Source organism: Folsomia candida, unplaced genomic scaffold (assembly GCF_002217175.1).
Source record: "Folsomia candida strain VU population unplaced genomic scaffold, ASM221717v1 Fcan01_Sc001, whole genome shotgun sequence".
In the NCBI taxonomy this organism is placed as follows: domain Eukaryota; kingdom Metazoa; phylum Arthropoda; class Collembola; order Entomobryomorpha; family Isotomidae; genus Folsomia; species Folsomia candida.
In genome coordinates, this window is record NW_019091193.1 from 11,236,055 (window position 1) to 11,253,874 (window position 17,820).

The 17,820-nt window shown below is 37.4% G+C and overlaps 2 protein-coding genes across 5 annotated transcripts in view; both read right to left on the reverse strand.

Moving 5' to 3' along the window:
* LOC110852042 overlaps positions 1-15,576 on the reverse strand; it is a 37,298-nt gene extending 21,722 nt beyond the window's left edge. The window contains exons 1-4 of one of the 4 annotated variants that reach the window (XR_004833640.1): positions 14,762-15,576; positions 13,559-13,717; positions 10,154-13,497; positions 8,097-8,193 (exon numbers count right to left, since the gene is read on the reverse strand). Coding sequence is in view for 3 of the 4 variants with exons in the window: in XM_035846343.1 (XP_035702236.1) it covers positions 8,097-8,193; positions 10,154-13,497; positions 13,559-13,717; positions 14,762-14,785 (3,624 nt within the window). In the remaining variant the exon portion in view is untranslated. The remainder of the gene's footprint in view (positions 1-8,096; positions 8,194-10,153; positions 13,498-13,558; positions 13,718-14,761) is intronic. The other 3 variants (XM_035846343.1, XM_035846342.1, XM_022100027.2) reach the window with 3 other exon arrangements.
* Positions 15,577-16,239: 663 nt separating this feature from the next.
* LOC110852985 (transcription factor BTF3 homolog 4) lies at positions 16,240-17,767 on the reverse strand. Its single transcript, XM_022101179.2, has 6 exons — positions 17,608-17,767; positions 17,358-17,537; positions 17,174-17,282; positions 17,054-17,092; positions 16,753-16,962; positions 16,240-16,660 (listed from the first exon to the last, which is right to left on the reverse strand). The coding sequence occupies exons 2-6, from the start codon at positions 17,523-17,525 to the stop codon at positions 16,635-16,637; spliced, it is 552 nt and encodes a 183-aa protein (XP_021956871.1). The 5' UTR covers positions 17,526-17,537; positions 17,608-17,767; the 3' UTR covers positions 16,240-16,634.
* Between the last annotated feature and the right edge of the window lie 53 nt (positions 17,768-17,820).

Below are 17,820 nucleotides of genomic sequence, written 5' to 3' on the forward strand. Positions count from 1 at the left end.
TTTGACAGTTATCGGAAAAAATCTGAGGACATTATGTAGCATAGAAATTTCGAATAAATTTTAAAATTATTTCCCATAATAATTAAATCGTGTAATGAGTGCAACAGTTTATGCATTCTTTAATAAGTAATGTACACATGCAGTAGAGAGTAAAATATTGTCAACCGTGTAAACGATAGGTTCCTAGAAGGCGTGAAATACATCGGCGTTAAAAAAATATAAAATCACAGCAATTAAAAAGGCATTACAACAGGGGTCTAACTAATGGCGGAAGAGGTCAATTTTGTTCTTATGTATGCATGCAAAAAATACAGTATGCACAATAATCAACAAACTAAAATCACACAAATATTTGCTACATAAATATTGAAATATTAGCAATAACATTGTTAATATTTAAATACTGGTTTCCATATTATGGTTGAAAGTTAGATTTTAATATCGTGTAATTATTAACACTATTAATTACATGTTTGTTGTAATAATTTATTTTGAGGAATGAGATTAAAGAACACAGTTTGAAACACACATTTTAAAAGAACAAGACCTCAATTTTATGTGAATTATTGAGACCTATCGGAGTAACATCATCAAAAAAAGTGCTCACGACAAGTAGTGACTTTGACCACAAAATATTTAGAACATTTTTGATGATTCATAAGATTCTGACTTTTCATGAACAACGGAAATGTTTACTGCATAGGCTTTGTATGCAATAAAATACTTAATACTGAGCGATTTTCGATATCGAAAAATGAAGTTGGGGAATATCAGTCAGTTAATCTCAGTCAGTTATGTTTATATTAAACTAAATTCAAGTAGACCAAACGGTTTGAGAAAAATTCTACTAGTGATATCACATGAATATCTCCATAATAAATATATACTTATTTATCTTTGAAGCCATCAATATGGCATCAAGTCACTGAACCTGAACCGATGCAATGTTTGTTGTAAACGAACAAAGGGATTTCTAAGTCTAGAAACCGTTTTGACTCCGAACAGTTTTGGCAACTTACATGCACTTGAACATCTTGAAACACCCTCAAAAGAACATTGGGTCATGCAAATTGTAAATGTATGTAGTTACTGGTCATTGCCACCTATATTTCGCTTTTATACTGCAAACTATGGTCAGTATCCGTTTTTATTATTATTATTAGCATTCACGTTACGCCCTGCCTGCTTACATACATTACTGGTGTTCTCAATTCTGCTACCAATGAGAGCCACGACGTTACTCCATGATGCGAAGATTTCGATTCCTCACTGTTTTTACGGCTAATTTTCTAGTATACGACACCCAACGCATCATTTTGGCCAATACATTAAATCGAGCACATTTCGCCAAAACTTTAAGTGTACATCATACATACAGCTTAGTAAGGCAGTCTATCAGACTGTTTGCACAATTTATGTTAGGATTTTAGGAATTGTAAACGTAGTATGCTTCTGGATTGTATAAAAATAGTGTAAACGCTTTCAATGGGTTGACGGATTAACGCAGGCAAATTTAAGAAAATTGGGCTCACTTTGGCCTAAAAAAAGTCATACAAGCAAACCTTAGGATTTTTGGTGAAATTGACAAATTCCTGAGAAACTAATGTGTAATATGTAATAGATTAACATCGATTTGAGCACTCCCCAAGTTTGGCGTGATAGGGTTATAATGGTAGTTCCAGAAAGGGGGTTTGGCTGGATAAGAGTAATAAGCAGACCTTGTGTTCAATATATTGGCAAGAATTGTGAACTAGCATTGTGAAGCTATACGAGATCCGCGCTATTAGTTTTATTTAATTCAAAAATAATTAAAATCGGCCAAGACTAAAATGGGAAATTGCATAGAAAACGAGGTTCATATTGCTTTTTCTTACTTTCTTTTACTCCCAAAACTCTTATAAAACGTCATGTGCAGTTTGTATTGTACAAACTGCACATTCTACTTTTGTTCTGTTGCACAAAAGAAAAAAATCTCCAACTGCTGAGACTTGAATATAAGACTAAATATGAGACTTGAATATGCGCACGATGATTTACAAATGGAAAAGATCCCCTTCTGGCAGGAGTCTGCTGTGGGGCAGCGTTGCGTGAAATCAGGCCACTTTTCAGTCTGGATATGTACGTATATCCGGGAAATGAATGTTTTTTTTAGCTGCGATCCAACAAAATAACGCTGTAAGAAGCCCTTTGAAATTACTAGGTGTGTACATGTTGCCACCATTCGTCAGGTTTTCATTATTTTAATATGCAAATATGATATCATGCGATAAAAGGGAACAATTTTAGCCAATTATTCATTTCAATCGGTTCAAAATCAGTCTAATTTCGTAACAAATTGCAGCCATAAAACCAATTTCAACAACTCTAGATGATTTGATATACTTATGCCATATGAAAGTTTGCTCTGTATGAAAATAATAAACTGCACTTGACAATACGATGAGAAGTGAGAATGAGGGATGTATTTTTGAACGAGTTGGGATACAAAAAAAAATTGAAATTGAAAAGAATATAAAATGAGAATAAAACAGAGTACTTAAGATGGTGATGTCAAAACGCCTTTGCCTCAGGGGTTTTTAAGTCTTCTTCTCTCACAGCCGGCCAAGTACGAGATATGCACTTACACTCTGTCACGGACTGTGGTATTATTTCGAGTTTTAATGTCCGGAGCTTGTTTATGACTTAACACCGAATCTAATATGGAACCAACAACCTTCGGCCAGCATCCGTTCAGGGAACGTTGATTAGAATTTTATGCATGCTAACTGAAACTCTTATGGAAAACATCCACCCTTAAGCTCCCACCAATACAGATAAAAGTGCTTTTTTATATATAAATCATCCAATTTAAAGTTATTCGTAGCATAAGGTTTTCGTACTGAGGAGTAATGTGCGCATAGAACACCAGAATTTTCTGGTTGAGGCCTTTGAGATAATAAATAGACGGGGTATTTATTTTTATTGTTCACAGTTTTGGCCTGATTGCAGAGATCCTGACGTGGTGAGATCCTCATAAAATCATACCTCCATGAAAAACAATCCAGCATGGTCGTAAAGAGATTGCGACGGACGGAGACAAAGGGTAATTGAAAAGAGTAATTTTTATTTGCATTTCCATTGAGAACTGACAGATATTCATTTGGAAAGATACATATTCCTTATTTCTCCTGGTAAAATTTACATTCAAGAAACCTTTCACTTTTCAATTTTCTACTATAAATTGCTTACTTAAGAAGATGATTTTTGCAATATTATTCCATTATTACATAAGACACAGTAAAACTGTTTGTTTTAGGCAGACTTTACTAAATCACGTCAGCAAAATTTTTGCCCAACCTAATTGGGCATTTCATTCTCAAAAATTTAAACTACAAGAGGCAATTTTTAGCAAATGGAGATAAATTGGCAATGTGGTGAGACGTTGGTGGAGGGATGGATGGAAGTAGGCTACAACGTCATCCTTCCTCTTATACATAACATAACAATTGAAGTTATGCAATTCCACACAGTGCACAAATGCCTTATGAATATATTTTCCCACCCATACTGAAATGCACTTTATTGTTCACGTTCATGTGATACATTTGCATTATTGCATATGTAATTTCCCTTCCTCTGCCAATGCTACGCTACGGAAAACGACCAATTCCATCCCAGAATTACAAGAACTTGAATGGCCGATTAGGCTGATTAAACCGTATAAAATGGGATTACTTAATCTTCCTCTAGCTGATTATATCAACCATTACCTCTGTGCTTATACGTAGGTAAAATGTACATGTTATCATCAAAATTTAGAGTAGCAGCACGCCACAATAATACTGTATTAAGAACAAATTTAAACCAAATGTTGCTGAAGTAATTTTGTGTTACATGGTGCATATGTAGGTACATCGTATGAGTGATGCTCAATTCCGAAAACAAAAATATAAACAATTGAGTGGGCATGATCCATATCGCCTCAAGTTGCTCTTGTTCTTAAAAATTCCAGACGTTTAACGAAATATTTTATTTTATTGAACGCACTTAAAAAATTCTCTAACAATGGGCACCATTGTGTAATAAGGGTTATGAGGAATTTTTATGAAGTGGACTATTCCAACTTTTGGTCATTATTCTTAAAGCGAACCAATCGCAATTTTCCAAGTTGGTACGACCGGACGCTTATTTACATGAATTGGGGAAATACTGCAAAGTCACAATTTTTCTGTTCTGTAGAGTTGAAAAATGAAATGCTTACATGATGCGGAGCTCCAAGAAGGCGATGAACGGAAGCAATCTGATTGATTAGGGGAAGATGGACACTAAATGCGTAGGTGGGAGGTCGGCTGGGTTCGGGATACAGTGAAGCACAACTGAAGGGGTCAGTGTCGTTGAGATATTGTATTCTCGCCGTGAAGGTTTCCATTTAAATAATTATTCAGAAATTGAGATCAACACGTGTAATTTAAAAATCAAAATTCTAATTTACGTTGACAGAAAGATAAACAAAAATCTTGGCGTTGTTTGTCACAAGGACACGTGCTACAAGCCAAAACCAGAAACAGCACGAGCTAAGTATGTTCTAGTTTCAGAGTTCACACATTGGTGTTAATCCAGAGAGCAGTTGAATTAAATGTATTCAAACTAATAACGATAACTAATAAAGTGGACTATGCCAATTAACAAATTGTACGTATTTTCTATCTTCTTCACTGGACGCGATAATCGTGGTCTTCCTCATTCCTCATATTATTTCTACCTTATCGTTTTCCGACATTTCTAGGACTATGGAACAATTAACCGCAAGGAATTTCTATCTTTTTTCGTATCTGAGAAATGAAACAGGTTTATTTGCCGGTATAGTCCATGAATAGCTTCTGAGAAAGCAAATCCTCCAACTTCATTATTCATTCACTAGCGACAATTCAACGTTATTGTATTTCCGACATTTATATAAACTTATTATTGTGCTTGCAATGTGAGTAATAAAATTGTCCCATTAACCACATTCCTTTGTCCTGACGTCAGTTTGTGACATATTTGAACTTGACAATATTTTTAGTGCATATTAGTTCTTATTCAGTTATTTAGCTATCGTCCAATTCAAACTGTCTCATGCAATTCGCTCACAATTGGTTGGTTCAACTCGTTGAGTCACTTCACAAAATTTAATATTTGCACCAAATCATACTCAATTAATGTCGTAAATACACATTTGACTGGTGATGATGGTATTAAGGTACAATGTGAGATTGCCAAGTATAGCTTAAAATAAACGTTTAATCATCACAATTCACTCCAATCCAAGCCCAGGACTTGAGAGGAATAACAATGTGTTATCAACATACCCCGGAAAAATATTTTTTTATCCTACCCTACTCATGTTGAGCTCAACACGAGTAGGGTAGGATAAAAAAATATTTGTTCGGGGTATGGTATCAACCACCACGCTGGATGAAGTGATTGTGACGCAAGGGGTAATGTGCAGGCAGGAGAACAAAGACCGTGTGTGCAGCCTGCGTGTACTACAGCACAACTGGCTCGAGAAGGTGTCTCAACTGGGGCTTTTGATTCCTCGGCCTCCATTGCTTTCAATATGCTCATCATATCATGGGAACTATTTTACGAGCCAAGTTACGTTTACGTTTGGTTGGTGGATAGTCGATAATAAAGCTGCAGAAAAGAGCTTGGTTGGGTCATAATAATAATAATACAATCATACACCAAATGAGACTCCGCTTTACTCATCAAACGTGCTCACTTGAATTTGAATCTTCTAAATTGAATCAAGCAAGTGTAGTCGATATCTCACACCCCAGTTGTTGGTTCTATGTACGTATGTCTCAAAGCAGGATCAGGTATATTGGGTTATCCATCTATACATACGTGGGGATGATGGAAAGCTGAGCCAACCTGATTTTTTTTACTGCTGGAAAAAAGCAAGTCAAGAAAGGGTAACAGGAGTCAGCGAGCGTTGGTAGAAAAGATATGAAAAAAAAGACGACGACGCTGAGAAGATCGAAGATCCGAGTACCTTATGTGTATTTCTTCTTTGCACACTTCACGCTATTTTGTTCCCCGTCCGTCCGTCTTCCTGGGATAAGGCATAAATGGAATGGATGCAGTTTCATGTCTCATCTTATGTCAAGTGCTTTTCTTCTTCTTCTTCTTCAACTCCCACTGCTGCTGATGCCTCGGGTAAGTGAAGGCAGTGGTATTTAAATACAATAATGCCAGCAACCCGAGCTTCCTCCTCGGTATGTATAGTAGTTGTGAACCACCGTGACTAAAAGATCTGTACGATCCAATGAAACAGAAAAGTAAGAAAATAAAAAACACACCGTGATACTCAAAATCCCAGAGAGGAAAAGAAGGAAGAGCCGAACTGTCTCGTTGCAACTTGGCATTTGCTGTAGTTCAACATGAATTGGAAGGAAGTTAAATCACAACACACATAAGTTCGAGTTGCTTCTTAAGCCTTTGGTCTATTTCCAACAAACATTAAAGAGCTTTACTACTCCACGACGTTAGCTTGTCTAAGTTCATACTCCCACATATGCGATTTCTGTACTTTTCTGTTTCATTTGTTTTACATTTGAACCAGCACCAAGATCTGCAAATGACAACATTTACATGCTGGCTGGAATATTATTGAACTCGTGAACTGGCCGAACTACAATTTATTGACTTACTTACTTCGACTTAAAATTTTTACGCGCATCAGTAAATAATCTGCCAACTGTAATCTAGAACTTTATGTAATTTTATAAGCAATTAATATTTAAGATCTGCACTCTGATATGGTAAATACAAACAGTTAAATAAAATATAAAATTCTTATCCATATGTCGACACGATATACACATGTCACATGTCTCCCGAAGTCTCGAACTATATAAAACCCTGAACCTTCAATTATGGTATAAATATATCATTTATATTTTTCCAAGTTGAGAGATTTTAAGCCTATTTAATGGTGAGCCGAGACCAAACACGTTGAAAACTGAAAACTAACTCTGGAGCAATATAATAATGCTGTCTTTTCACATCAAAATCCAAAAATTTATTATTACTAAATCACTCATAGGTATATATGGTGCAGTTGAGACTCTATTATTCCAATTTATTTTGATAACCTGCTGCTGGGAGAAAATTCAAAGTATGATATTTATGTTCAAATCTTTAGTAAACCAAACCCCTTGAAAATCTCACATTAATTTTAATAAACATGAAAATCGTCCAACTTGGTCTGACTGGACCACCAGCGAGTGTTCTTACACATAAATGTGTACATACCTAAGTATATATGTACATGTATGTACATTACCTTGTGAACGGTGAGAATCTAAACTCCTCGTGTACAAAATAGTTCCTTTCTATGAACTTTGTACATTGTCCGTGCTGCCTTTCACTTAATTGGAACTAATGCCTTCACTTTCATTAATTTCTAGTCAAGTTATTTTTATCCGCATCAACAGAAACTAATCAACAATGAAACATATTTCTTCTCATCGTCATGACACGAAAAGATCAGGCATATTCAGGATTAGTGCAAACTCCATCAACCTTCCAGGTTCAGGGAGGTCGATCTTTCCTCTTACCATTTTCATTTAATTTGCTCAGTACATTGTTTTCTTAAAATTAGTCAGGTGAGTGAGGAAGGATGAATTTTTACATAATATGTAATTATATATTATATGAAATGAAATGATTTTACGAAACAAAATTCTTCAACCGCTGTTGTACAAGTGCATAGTGCAGATCTAAAAGACTCTTGTGCGTAATGCATATACAGTATTTTGAGTTAATGAAGGTTAACCCTTCAAATGAATGCATCGCTAATTTGACCAAGTTTCTGATTTGAAGACTTGTCAAGATAAATCTTCATTTTCCTCCAGAAGTACACACAGTCTGTAAATAATGCAGGGGAAAAACCATCTTTATATGCAACCTGTCCATTCATAAAACTTGTAACACTAACCCTATAACACTGATTTGCATTTGCCTATGTAATATGTAATAAGCTTATAGCATCCATCCTTTGCACCTAATGATCCAACCCAATCAGCCACAAAAAAACTGTCCGTGGGGCAAAATGAAATGAGTTGTCTTACCTGTTGTTTCTTATCCTTGGTCATCAGTAGCGTTTGTTGATCTTCTGTCCCAGAAGATCGTCGACGTTGTGGCATCTGTTCAGAGTTTCCTGTGCACCTATAAAGTGAGAGCATTAAGAAATTAACATCGCAGTTTATGTATTTCCTCAAAAGTTTGACAGCCAAATGGATGGACAAGTCAGCGTCGCTGCGATACAAGATGAACGACAGCTCAATGCTTGGGAGGAGATGCTGTACATTTTTTTCTTTGTGGGTTTGCAGAAAGTTTAATGACATGTACTCTATTTTCGTCTCCTAACCCACATTTAGCGAAACCGTTTGTTAATGAACACAGTTCAATTTATCCAGCCAGGTATACCTACGCATATAAAGTCTACACAAAGTCTAACAGACGACGTCTTTCAATATCAACGTACGTACAGCGTTGATAACCGTAGAATATCCATTTTTCGCAATATATGTATGCATATATACGTATGTATGTACACAAACGCTACATGTGCACAATTTTTTGTTAATACAACTTGCCAATCTGGTTGCAAAATCGGAACAGGGTCTAATAGTACTATGATCCGTGGATCATTCACTGGTTATACATATGTGCATATGTATAAGAATGCCAGGAAATGGCTGAATAATTTTCCCTTCTCTCTTCTGTCAGTGTCGGTTATGACGGAAACGGAAGTAGACTTTGCCCAAACCAAAGTACGACGAATTCTCTAATGCATGCTAATTATTCGAAAATAGAGAGCACGTGTAAATATATATATAGACAATTACTCATTAAAGTTCTATTGCACTCACCACCATATGTTGAGATTGCAGTCAGTCTAGAATTCATACTTTGCAGTACTAATAGCGACTAACTAATGGTAGACAATTTTCGGAACTGAGGACAACATACAAGAGTCTCGATTCAATAAAAATTAGTCTTAAGGATAGGACACGTTAAAATGAATTCGACGAGTCTGAGGACATGTCGTAAATGTTTCAAGTATATATAAATACATGTATAACTTGGCTTAATTGGGGCGAAAGGACACTCGTAAATTTGACAAGATTAAACTGGAAGGTCTACTTATCTTCTGATGATGACTGACTGATGTACTAATTTTGGCTTCAAAGGGAATAATAAAAGTATCAAAATAAATCAAAGTTGTTGTCATCTTCATGCAACGCTGCAAATGCAAGTGTACTTTATGCAATCCAGTTCCAGATTTTTAGATGACGATCAAAAAATTGTGTCACTCAAGCAATTCAAGTCTTCAACCTTGTTAAGCTAAACTACAGCTAAAAAATGTTTACGTGTAATGTTGGGGTGTGTCGCAACGAGATAAATTCCAGGAATCATTATACTAAATAGCTTGCTTCTCGATTCGTGAGAAAGAGGACAATATTCCAAATTTCACAGGGTATAACATTTGTGAAAATAGTTTTCTCACATTTCGGAGGAAAGGGGTAAAAGAAGAATGGATTTTTTTTGCCCAGTCCGACCGTGATTTCTGCTTATTTCCAGGATTACAGAAATAACAACATTAATTTTACTGTGTGTGTGTAGAAATGTAAAGTAAACATATCAAGTAGTAGTGGAGGAACATCAGAAAAAGGGGGAAATGACACGACATTAAGGAAAGAAGTAATGATATGAAGAATACAAAGCATGCGACCATAAAATGGGTATAAAATTGAAACAGTAAGTGAGAGGGTGCAATTTCAGGAATATATGTACACGCATTCAACTTGTTGCTTGTAGATGTAAAACTTTCCTCTGCATGCTTTCATTAAATATCCATTTTAAAACGGATTTAAAAGTCCAACGACTATGATTTGTGGGATAAAACTGTGTTTCGTGTCATGTTACGTGTATTAGCTCAATCTTTGAATTACGGACTGTCATTGTATTGTGAATGGAAAGTGGTGCATTTTTTATCGTTCATTCTTCTCTGAATAAATATGTACGTCTCGGGCAAATTGGTGATCCTTATGCATATATTCACGTGAAAGGTGTACGTAAAAATATAATAACATTCAAATGGAGGTTGTATTAGATTTACTACCTTTCTTGCTGTGAAACTGAAATCTGAGCGGCTCCACCAATTTTCACGCTGCATGGGTCAACTTCAAAGCTGCTTGAAGTTCCGGTGGAAGCATCATCGTCGTCGTCATCCGAGGACTCCACATCTGAGCCTTCTTTTGCATTGGTTGCCTGTAATTTATCAGTTTTGTCCAAATCATCCTCAACCTCATCTTCACTACTACTGGAACTTTCATCATCATCATTCAAGTTGAGCTTCTGAGCTTCACACAAATCGTCAATGATGGAAGTGAGATTTGCTGGGGTAGGCGTAGGAGCAAGGCTCGGAGTTTCTGAAATTGGTGAAGGTGAGACGGTTCCAAGCAGGTCGTCGATATTTGCAATGCTGCCAATGAAGAGACTGTCTCTCCTGTTTTCGCTATTACTGGAGTTTAAATTTTCAGAGTTTGGAAAATTTTCTGACTTTTGAGATTGCAAAGTGGACCTTGGACTAACAACCATTGCAGGAACTTCAACTCCATCAGGAGCAGTTCGCTCTCCAAGGTTGAGGTCAAGCTTCTTGGATAGTTCATCAAATTCAAAATCTTCATCATCTGATAAGTCCGACGAGGATGACGAGTCTTGATCATCTTTTTGCGATTTTTCTGTCACATTTTCATCTTTCGTAGTCATACTAGTTTTACTGGGGGTTTTCCCCAAAATTCCAGGTACATCCTGGTTTGATTTCAACCACCAGGGCAGTTCCCCAGACTGACACTTTCTCAGCCACGGCTTGTCATTTCCCATCATGCGTTCTAAAAAGGAAGTCTGAACGACTGGTGCATCTCGTGAAGAAGAAGGAGCAGTTGACGATGAAGAAGACGAGGGAGGAGGTTTAGCGGTGATTTCTTTCTTTGCCATTTCGCATCCGTCAACAATAACGTTATTGTTTGTGGAGGTAATAAGCTTTTTAGATTTAGATTTCGAAAGGGAATTAGTTGGTGGTGGATTGTTTAGTGGCGGATTAATTTTTGTGGACAATGGTCCGGAAGGTGGTTTAGTTGGCAGGATATTATTATTGCTATTCTTCCCAATTTTGTTGACATTTGTAGCACCAAGTACAACACTCCGTTCCACGCTGCTACTACGACTGCTGGCTGCTGAAGAACTACTTCCCCTACGGCCTTGTCCTTTATTATCCAAATTGTGATTATTATTGCTGAATAACAAAGTCTGCTTATTAGGCTTCTTGATGCTGTCATTACCACTGTTTTTGCTCTCACTTGAGCTTGTAGATGACGTCAAAGAACTGCATGATTCTGATTCGGACGACGCTGTACTAGCTGTACTTAATTTTCGTAGTTGATTAATGCTTTTGGATGATTTAGTTTTCATCAAGCGTTCCCCAGTTGATGATGATGGAGAGGACGTGGATGAGATTTTATCTCTCTCAGATTTATCAAGATCACTGCTCAACGATAATAATGGCGCATCTCCTCTTTCGGTGCTGTTGGCCGTGGTCATGATTTGGCTTACTTGATTTGGCTGATTGAAAGATGATGAACTACCAGAATTGATTGCTGACGATGATTTCTTGGGGTCGGCTGGTGGTCTCCTTAGCAGATCATGCTTCTGCGGACCGGAATTTGTACTCGTGACATTATTATTCATCGATTCTTTCTCAATAGCTGATACGGGAGTGCTACAAGCACTGCTTTCATTGTTGAGCGTCTTATTCTGAGTAGAAGTGGTGGCAGGGGTGACGTTCTTTATGACAGATTTATTTAATCTCGGATCTCCTTGTTTCTTTGCAAATTCATCCGAGGCATCCTTGGAACTCAAGTCTCCTACATTTTTTAACGCAGACTTGCCGAATTCTTTGTTGGCCAAAGCCACAACTCCAGCAGCAGTAGCAGCGGACTCTTTATTGATTCCATTGTACTCCTCATTTGTTGAATTTGTCGTGGTCTTGTTGGATATTGCTGCTCCGATTGAAGGCGAGAAGTCCGGCTCATTGTTGCAGGAAGAACCGCTTTCAGCAACAATTTTGTTATTTATTGTCCGCTGGGAAGATCGTGATGATTGATCACTACCACTTGTCAACGTCACAGGGGTTGCATGATTATCCTTGTTATTATTAAAGTTTGTTGTGCATGCATTTGGGCTGCTTTTGATGGTGGTGTTGGCGTCTTTCTCCTTTACACTGCCAACACGAGTTTTAACTTTCAAATTCAAATTTGAGCCTTTTACTGCTTCTGTAGTAGCTTTAATATTATTATTACTATCATCATCATCATTCGGCTGTTTGGCTGGATTTTTTGCACCAAATTTGGCTAGAGATGACCCGTACGCGCTACTGTAGTAATTTAGTGATAACGTTGGTCTGGGAATTGATGATGGTAAAACTTTGGGCTTTGGCTCCTCCTCAGTTTGAATTCCTTTGTGTTTTAAAACTCCTTCATATCTAGGACTAAATACACGTGGCTCAAATGAAGGTATTTCCTCTGCAGATATCACATCCGCCAACGATTCCTTGTTATCATTACTTGCAGCACAACAATCATCCGTTGTGCTGCCCCTGCTCATCCAACTTACTGGACCTTGTTCTTCAACTGGTGCTATTTTCTTTTCATTTTTGTGTAACTCTTTCTTAGATTCTTCAGCTAGTGCGGCTGCTGCTTTTAATGTCGATGCTGTGGGGTGGGCTGAATTGTAATGTGCACTTCTTAGCCCAAATCTTGCCGTGGTTCTCAGAGCACTTGACCCTAAAGGTGAAAGCTCAACAACATTGCTCGTTGTGAGAGTTCTGGAGGAATATGGGCGATACGCGCTGGACCCTTCGCTTGTTGATTTTTCCTCGGACAGCTTACTGGCGACTGCCGAAGTACTTATTCCATGTCCTGATGAAAATTGTTTTGATGGGGTCGTAGGACCATCTGATAATGCAGATTTTGATTTCAAGTTGGAACTGCTTTCACTGCCACCAGACACCGCGGCGGCTGTGGAAGCTGGTGGTGGGGAACGCAAGTAAGATGAATTTGATGTCGGCAATCGAAATGAGTTTACTGCTGGTTCCTTCGGGCTTGAAAATTTTGAGGATAGTGCGGAGACAGAAGCCAGACTCGAATATGGCTGAGTGCTTTTAACGTCTCTTGACGATGGTGATGATGATGACTGCAAAGTTGATGTGTTGCTTTTAGTGCCTGAAGACAAATTTGATGAGCTGGATGCATTTCCAGGAATGGAGGACGATAAATTATCGCCTTTCGAGGATAAGGTTGTCGAGTATCTGCTACCAAGTCTTCCTCCAACTCCGGACGATGAGGATGATGATGTTCCATGAACAGAGATAGATCCAGAGCCACCAGTCCCCACGAAGCTGGGCTCCTACGTTAAAAAATTATTTTTAAAGACAAGTAAAAAATGAGAATCATGTAATTTGATGTACCCTGCTCGATACTGGTGACCTGAAACTGGGGGCTGTGAGAGATGATGAGGGAGCTGCATATTTATTTGTTGATGAGGATGTAGACGACGCCAAGGACGACGTTGAAGATGCTGGAGAATACGAAGATGAATTTCCTAGTCCACTTGCCTTCCATTGCACCTGAGGAACAGAATCAATTCTCATTTCAATGAGAGGAATAACGCCAAGAACCGATTTTCAAATTATTTAGTCAAATTGCGATGTTGCTTGACGTTGATGGATTCTAAAAGTCAAGTTATGTTCGTGGTCAAAATGTCAAGGTTAATGGTATTGAAGCAATTTGGGTTCTGTTTATAACTTGCTATCAGAGAAATTAGGATAAAATTAAGCATTTTTATTTGCCATATCTTAATCCAGGCTAAAAGATAAATGAAGTAAGCTTTGAATATCATCATCATCACGCCTAAACCATGACATTGACACTGATTTATTTTAATGTTGACCCATGTGATATTGTATTAACATTGCTATAATAAGTCACCAAATAGTGGAATGATCTACTTGTGATGGACTTTGCAATAGAAATGATTCGCTATAATTGCACGTTGACAAAGTTGTGGCCGGGAAGCCGTCGTCGTCGTCGGCGTTGCGGAGAGTTGGAGTAATTTTATTTTGGTTTGCGCGTCTCACTGGGAGAGAGGTTGATGTTCTGTCTGGTGCTCCTTCTCACGTTGTTGTTTTTGTTTCAGTCTATCATCAATGCAGACCGATGATAAGACGGAAGAAGGAGTGCATTGCATCTGCTGCATCATCAAATGGATATCTGTTTGCCAAGCTCATGACTTCATGAGTGAAGGTGAAAGTTGTAAGAGCCTTCTGCGTTCTGCCACTGCACTTTTTTCTAGCAGATTTTGTCAGACACTGTTTCAACATTCTGAAAAATGCTATTCAATCCTTCTTACTGCTATCAGAATTCGATAAAGGTCATTCATGCCAGATTTGCTTCAAAACGCAAGCAAATATGATGCATTGTCCATGAAAATTGTGTAAATACACAATTTTCTATAAGTAAATATGTATATTTATTTTATAATATTATAAAATAAATATACATATTTACATACTTATTTTACATACAGTATTTTACATGCTCAAGTCTCTTATTAAACTAATTGACGTATTCACACAAACAATTCATATGGATCCTTGCCATAAATAACTTACGTAATTACTCCGGTAAGATGACATCACTTCCTTTTTATGATTGACGCCTCTTTACACTCTACACGCACTGATGATGGAAACTAATAATTAGAGCACGAGTCCGATTTGTTCCATGAAAGTACAATTATGATGCATCTTTCTCGTCTATGCATAAGACTCGTCAAGTTATTTTTGATGTGTCAAGTTTAATGTGAGTCACTTTGGTTGCACAAAGAGGGGTTTCTTACGTATGTAAATTTATCACAATAAGATTCGCTAATTAATAAACGACGCAGTTTTGCTTTAAATTACTAAAGTAATACATTTCAACGTAACAATTGTAAAGATAAAATGCAATATTTTATTGCAATTAGTTTGAAGGTTAATTTTTCATTGTCTTCAATGTTCCAATTTCAATGGACAGTTTCACAGTGGAATGCGAAATTAAATTAAGTTTGTTATTTTCAAGCCCCAAAATTTGAGTAGGTTCGTTGGCTCGTCGTCGTGTTCGTTGGCCTTCTGCGTACGTGGTTAATATTATTGAGCGTTACACGACCTCCTGCTTGATCTTGTTCGCGAATGGAACTGTTTGACCGTACGACACAGTACTTACACTAAAACAATAAGTTTTGCGGTGTCCTCAAGCGAGATCGAACGTTAAATGAATCGTGTTGTTCTCAACGAGACTACGAGAACTGCTACTCCTTATGCTATAGGACCTGCAACCACCATGTGGGAAAACTCTGCTGTTCGAAAGCTCATGTTGGAGAGGACATCCGTATTATTACGGCGAGGGAAAGAGTATCTTCCGCTTTTGAATCATTTGTATGCGATAATGGTTTGGAAGGAGGATTTGGTGGGGAATTATATGTACATTGATGATGATAATATTACTCTTTAGCGTAGCAGCGTGTTTTCCTTTAGTTGCAGAAGAGGAAGAATGGAAATCCTGTGCTATTTACAAAGCTCAATGTGCTTCAAAAGAACTCGGCACGTATCATCTATCGCTCGTCCTTTGGCAGAGCTAAGCTTGAACATATTCCCCTGAAATCAAAGCAGAGGAGTGCAAACGATAACTTGGGTGTTTGAGAGAGATGAGACGATGGAACTACTGATGGAAGATTGAGAAAAGCAACTCTTTTCCCTGCGAAAGAGTATAAACTGCTATTTTTAGCCATTCCTTCTTCCCATATAAATAACCAACACCCATCGTCATAATATCATCGGCGTCGGTTTTATTTGTATGCTGCTTGTAAGTTGTACTGGGGAAGAATCCATGAGAAAGCAATGGCCTGTTGTTGTTACCTTTTACTAAAAGATGTCCAGCCAAAAATTTGCTTGGAATTTGTAGAACCCTGCACTGCACTTCTTCTAAATGTGATTATATGAGGTTAATTTGCATGATGATCTGACTTTTCCGAATAGGAGGCTATCAATTTTCTATGAGAATTACCATATTATGTATAGAGAATTTCAATAGAATTATTTTATACTCGAAATTAACTTTATAATATATTTAGGTACATTTTATTACTGTAAATTTATCTGTAAGAAACAATCAGTAACCGGTGAAATGGTTTTTGTAGACCAAAGTGATCGCACTAATGATGAAATTATATTTATAATAGACTTCGATGCCTGAAAATTTTATCATGGTGAAAATTTGTAAAGCAAGTTGTTTGTCTGAAAGGAGGATATATATAATCAAAAAAGAAAATTTTAATCACTACTTATAATTATTACGAGCGAACCAAGTGATACAAACTTAAAGACAATACACATTGATTTTGCTGTTCTCATAGCCCAACAAAATCTTCAGCAAACCAAAAATGGGACAACTAAATGCAAGAAAAGAGTGAAAATTTTAAACGATGCTATTAACTTGATAAATTTTTCATTCTTCTTTCTTGCTTGGTGTTTCTGAAATTAAAGTTATTAAAATTATTATTGGTACAAAAATTTGGTAACTCGTTTAATTTGATATAGTGACCAGCATAGCATGGAAAATATACCTGCCGGGGCGGTAGTGTCAGTCGTTTTTGCCACGTTGGCTTCATCCTTGCTCGGCAAATCAAAGTTTGAAACCAAATCCGGCACGTCCTCGTCATCACTGTCAGCATCTCCATCTTCACCAGCATCAATTTTTCCACTGAGCTGTGCAGCCGAACGTTGTTGTCCTCCCGTGTACGCAAACCTTTTAACGTGTTCCAAACTCTCTGGCCCTGTCCAAAAAAATATGAATTAGCCCAAGATTTACAACGACAACAATATATTTCTTTCCAGGTAAAATCTATATTATTAAATTTTACTCACCCATTTGACTCAAAATTGCTGGCAACATCTCAGCCACCTCTGAAAGAACCGATAAAATAAATAGATATTAGAATCAGCAAAGTATTTACAGTCCCACCCACATCATAGATCAATAATAACCTTTCGTCTCTCCATGTCCAGTAACAGCGAAAACGTTTGAGCTCAAAGACGCTTGCACCTTTGGATTGTTGAAATGAATTACGGTTCCGTCATCCTTGATCATGTTTACCTAGGAAGTTCGGGTATAACCTTATTAATATTAGCTATTTTTCTCAGCAATTCATCAACCTAACTACTCACTGACCTCTTCAATTCCGGGGATAGTGCTCACGGCGAGTTTTTTAAGGGTCGATTGCAACTTTTTATCATCTGTAGTAGCACTCCTGTGAACAACCTTCTTCTTCCTGCGGGCCGTCCCCTTTCCTCCAATTCGAACTTGGGCTTGAATCCTGGCTAACTTTTCTTGATCCATGTTGTGTTTAGTCTAGAAATTAATATTACGTTAATTACTGCAATATTATTACGTGAACAATATTCACAAAGTGTTAATTTACCTTTAGTCGCAGACGATGAGAGAGAAAGAAGAAGTGTTCTTTTGTTCTTGGTGGAATGGAGATGAGGAAGTGTATAAAATATAAGATGGAGCAGCGCCTCGTGCTGGATGGACTTACTACGCGAGCGAGTTTCTCATGTGCAAAAGCCTGTGGTAATAATCCACCACCGGTGTAAAATGATTTTCAATCCCTGCCGCCCTCCCCACAATCAAA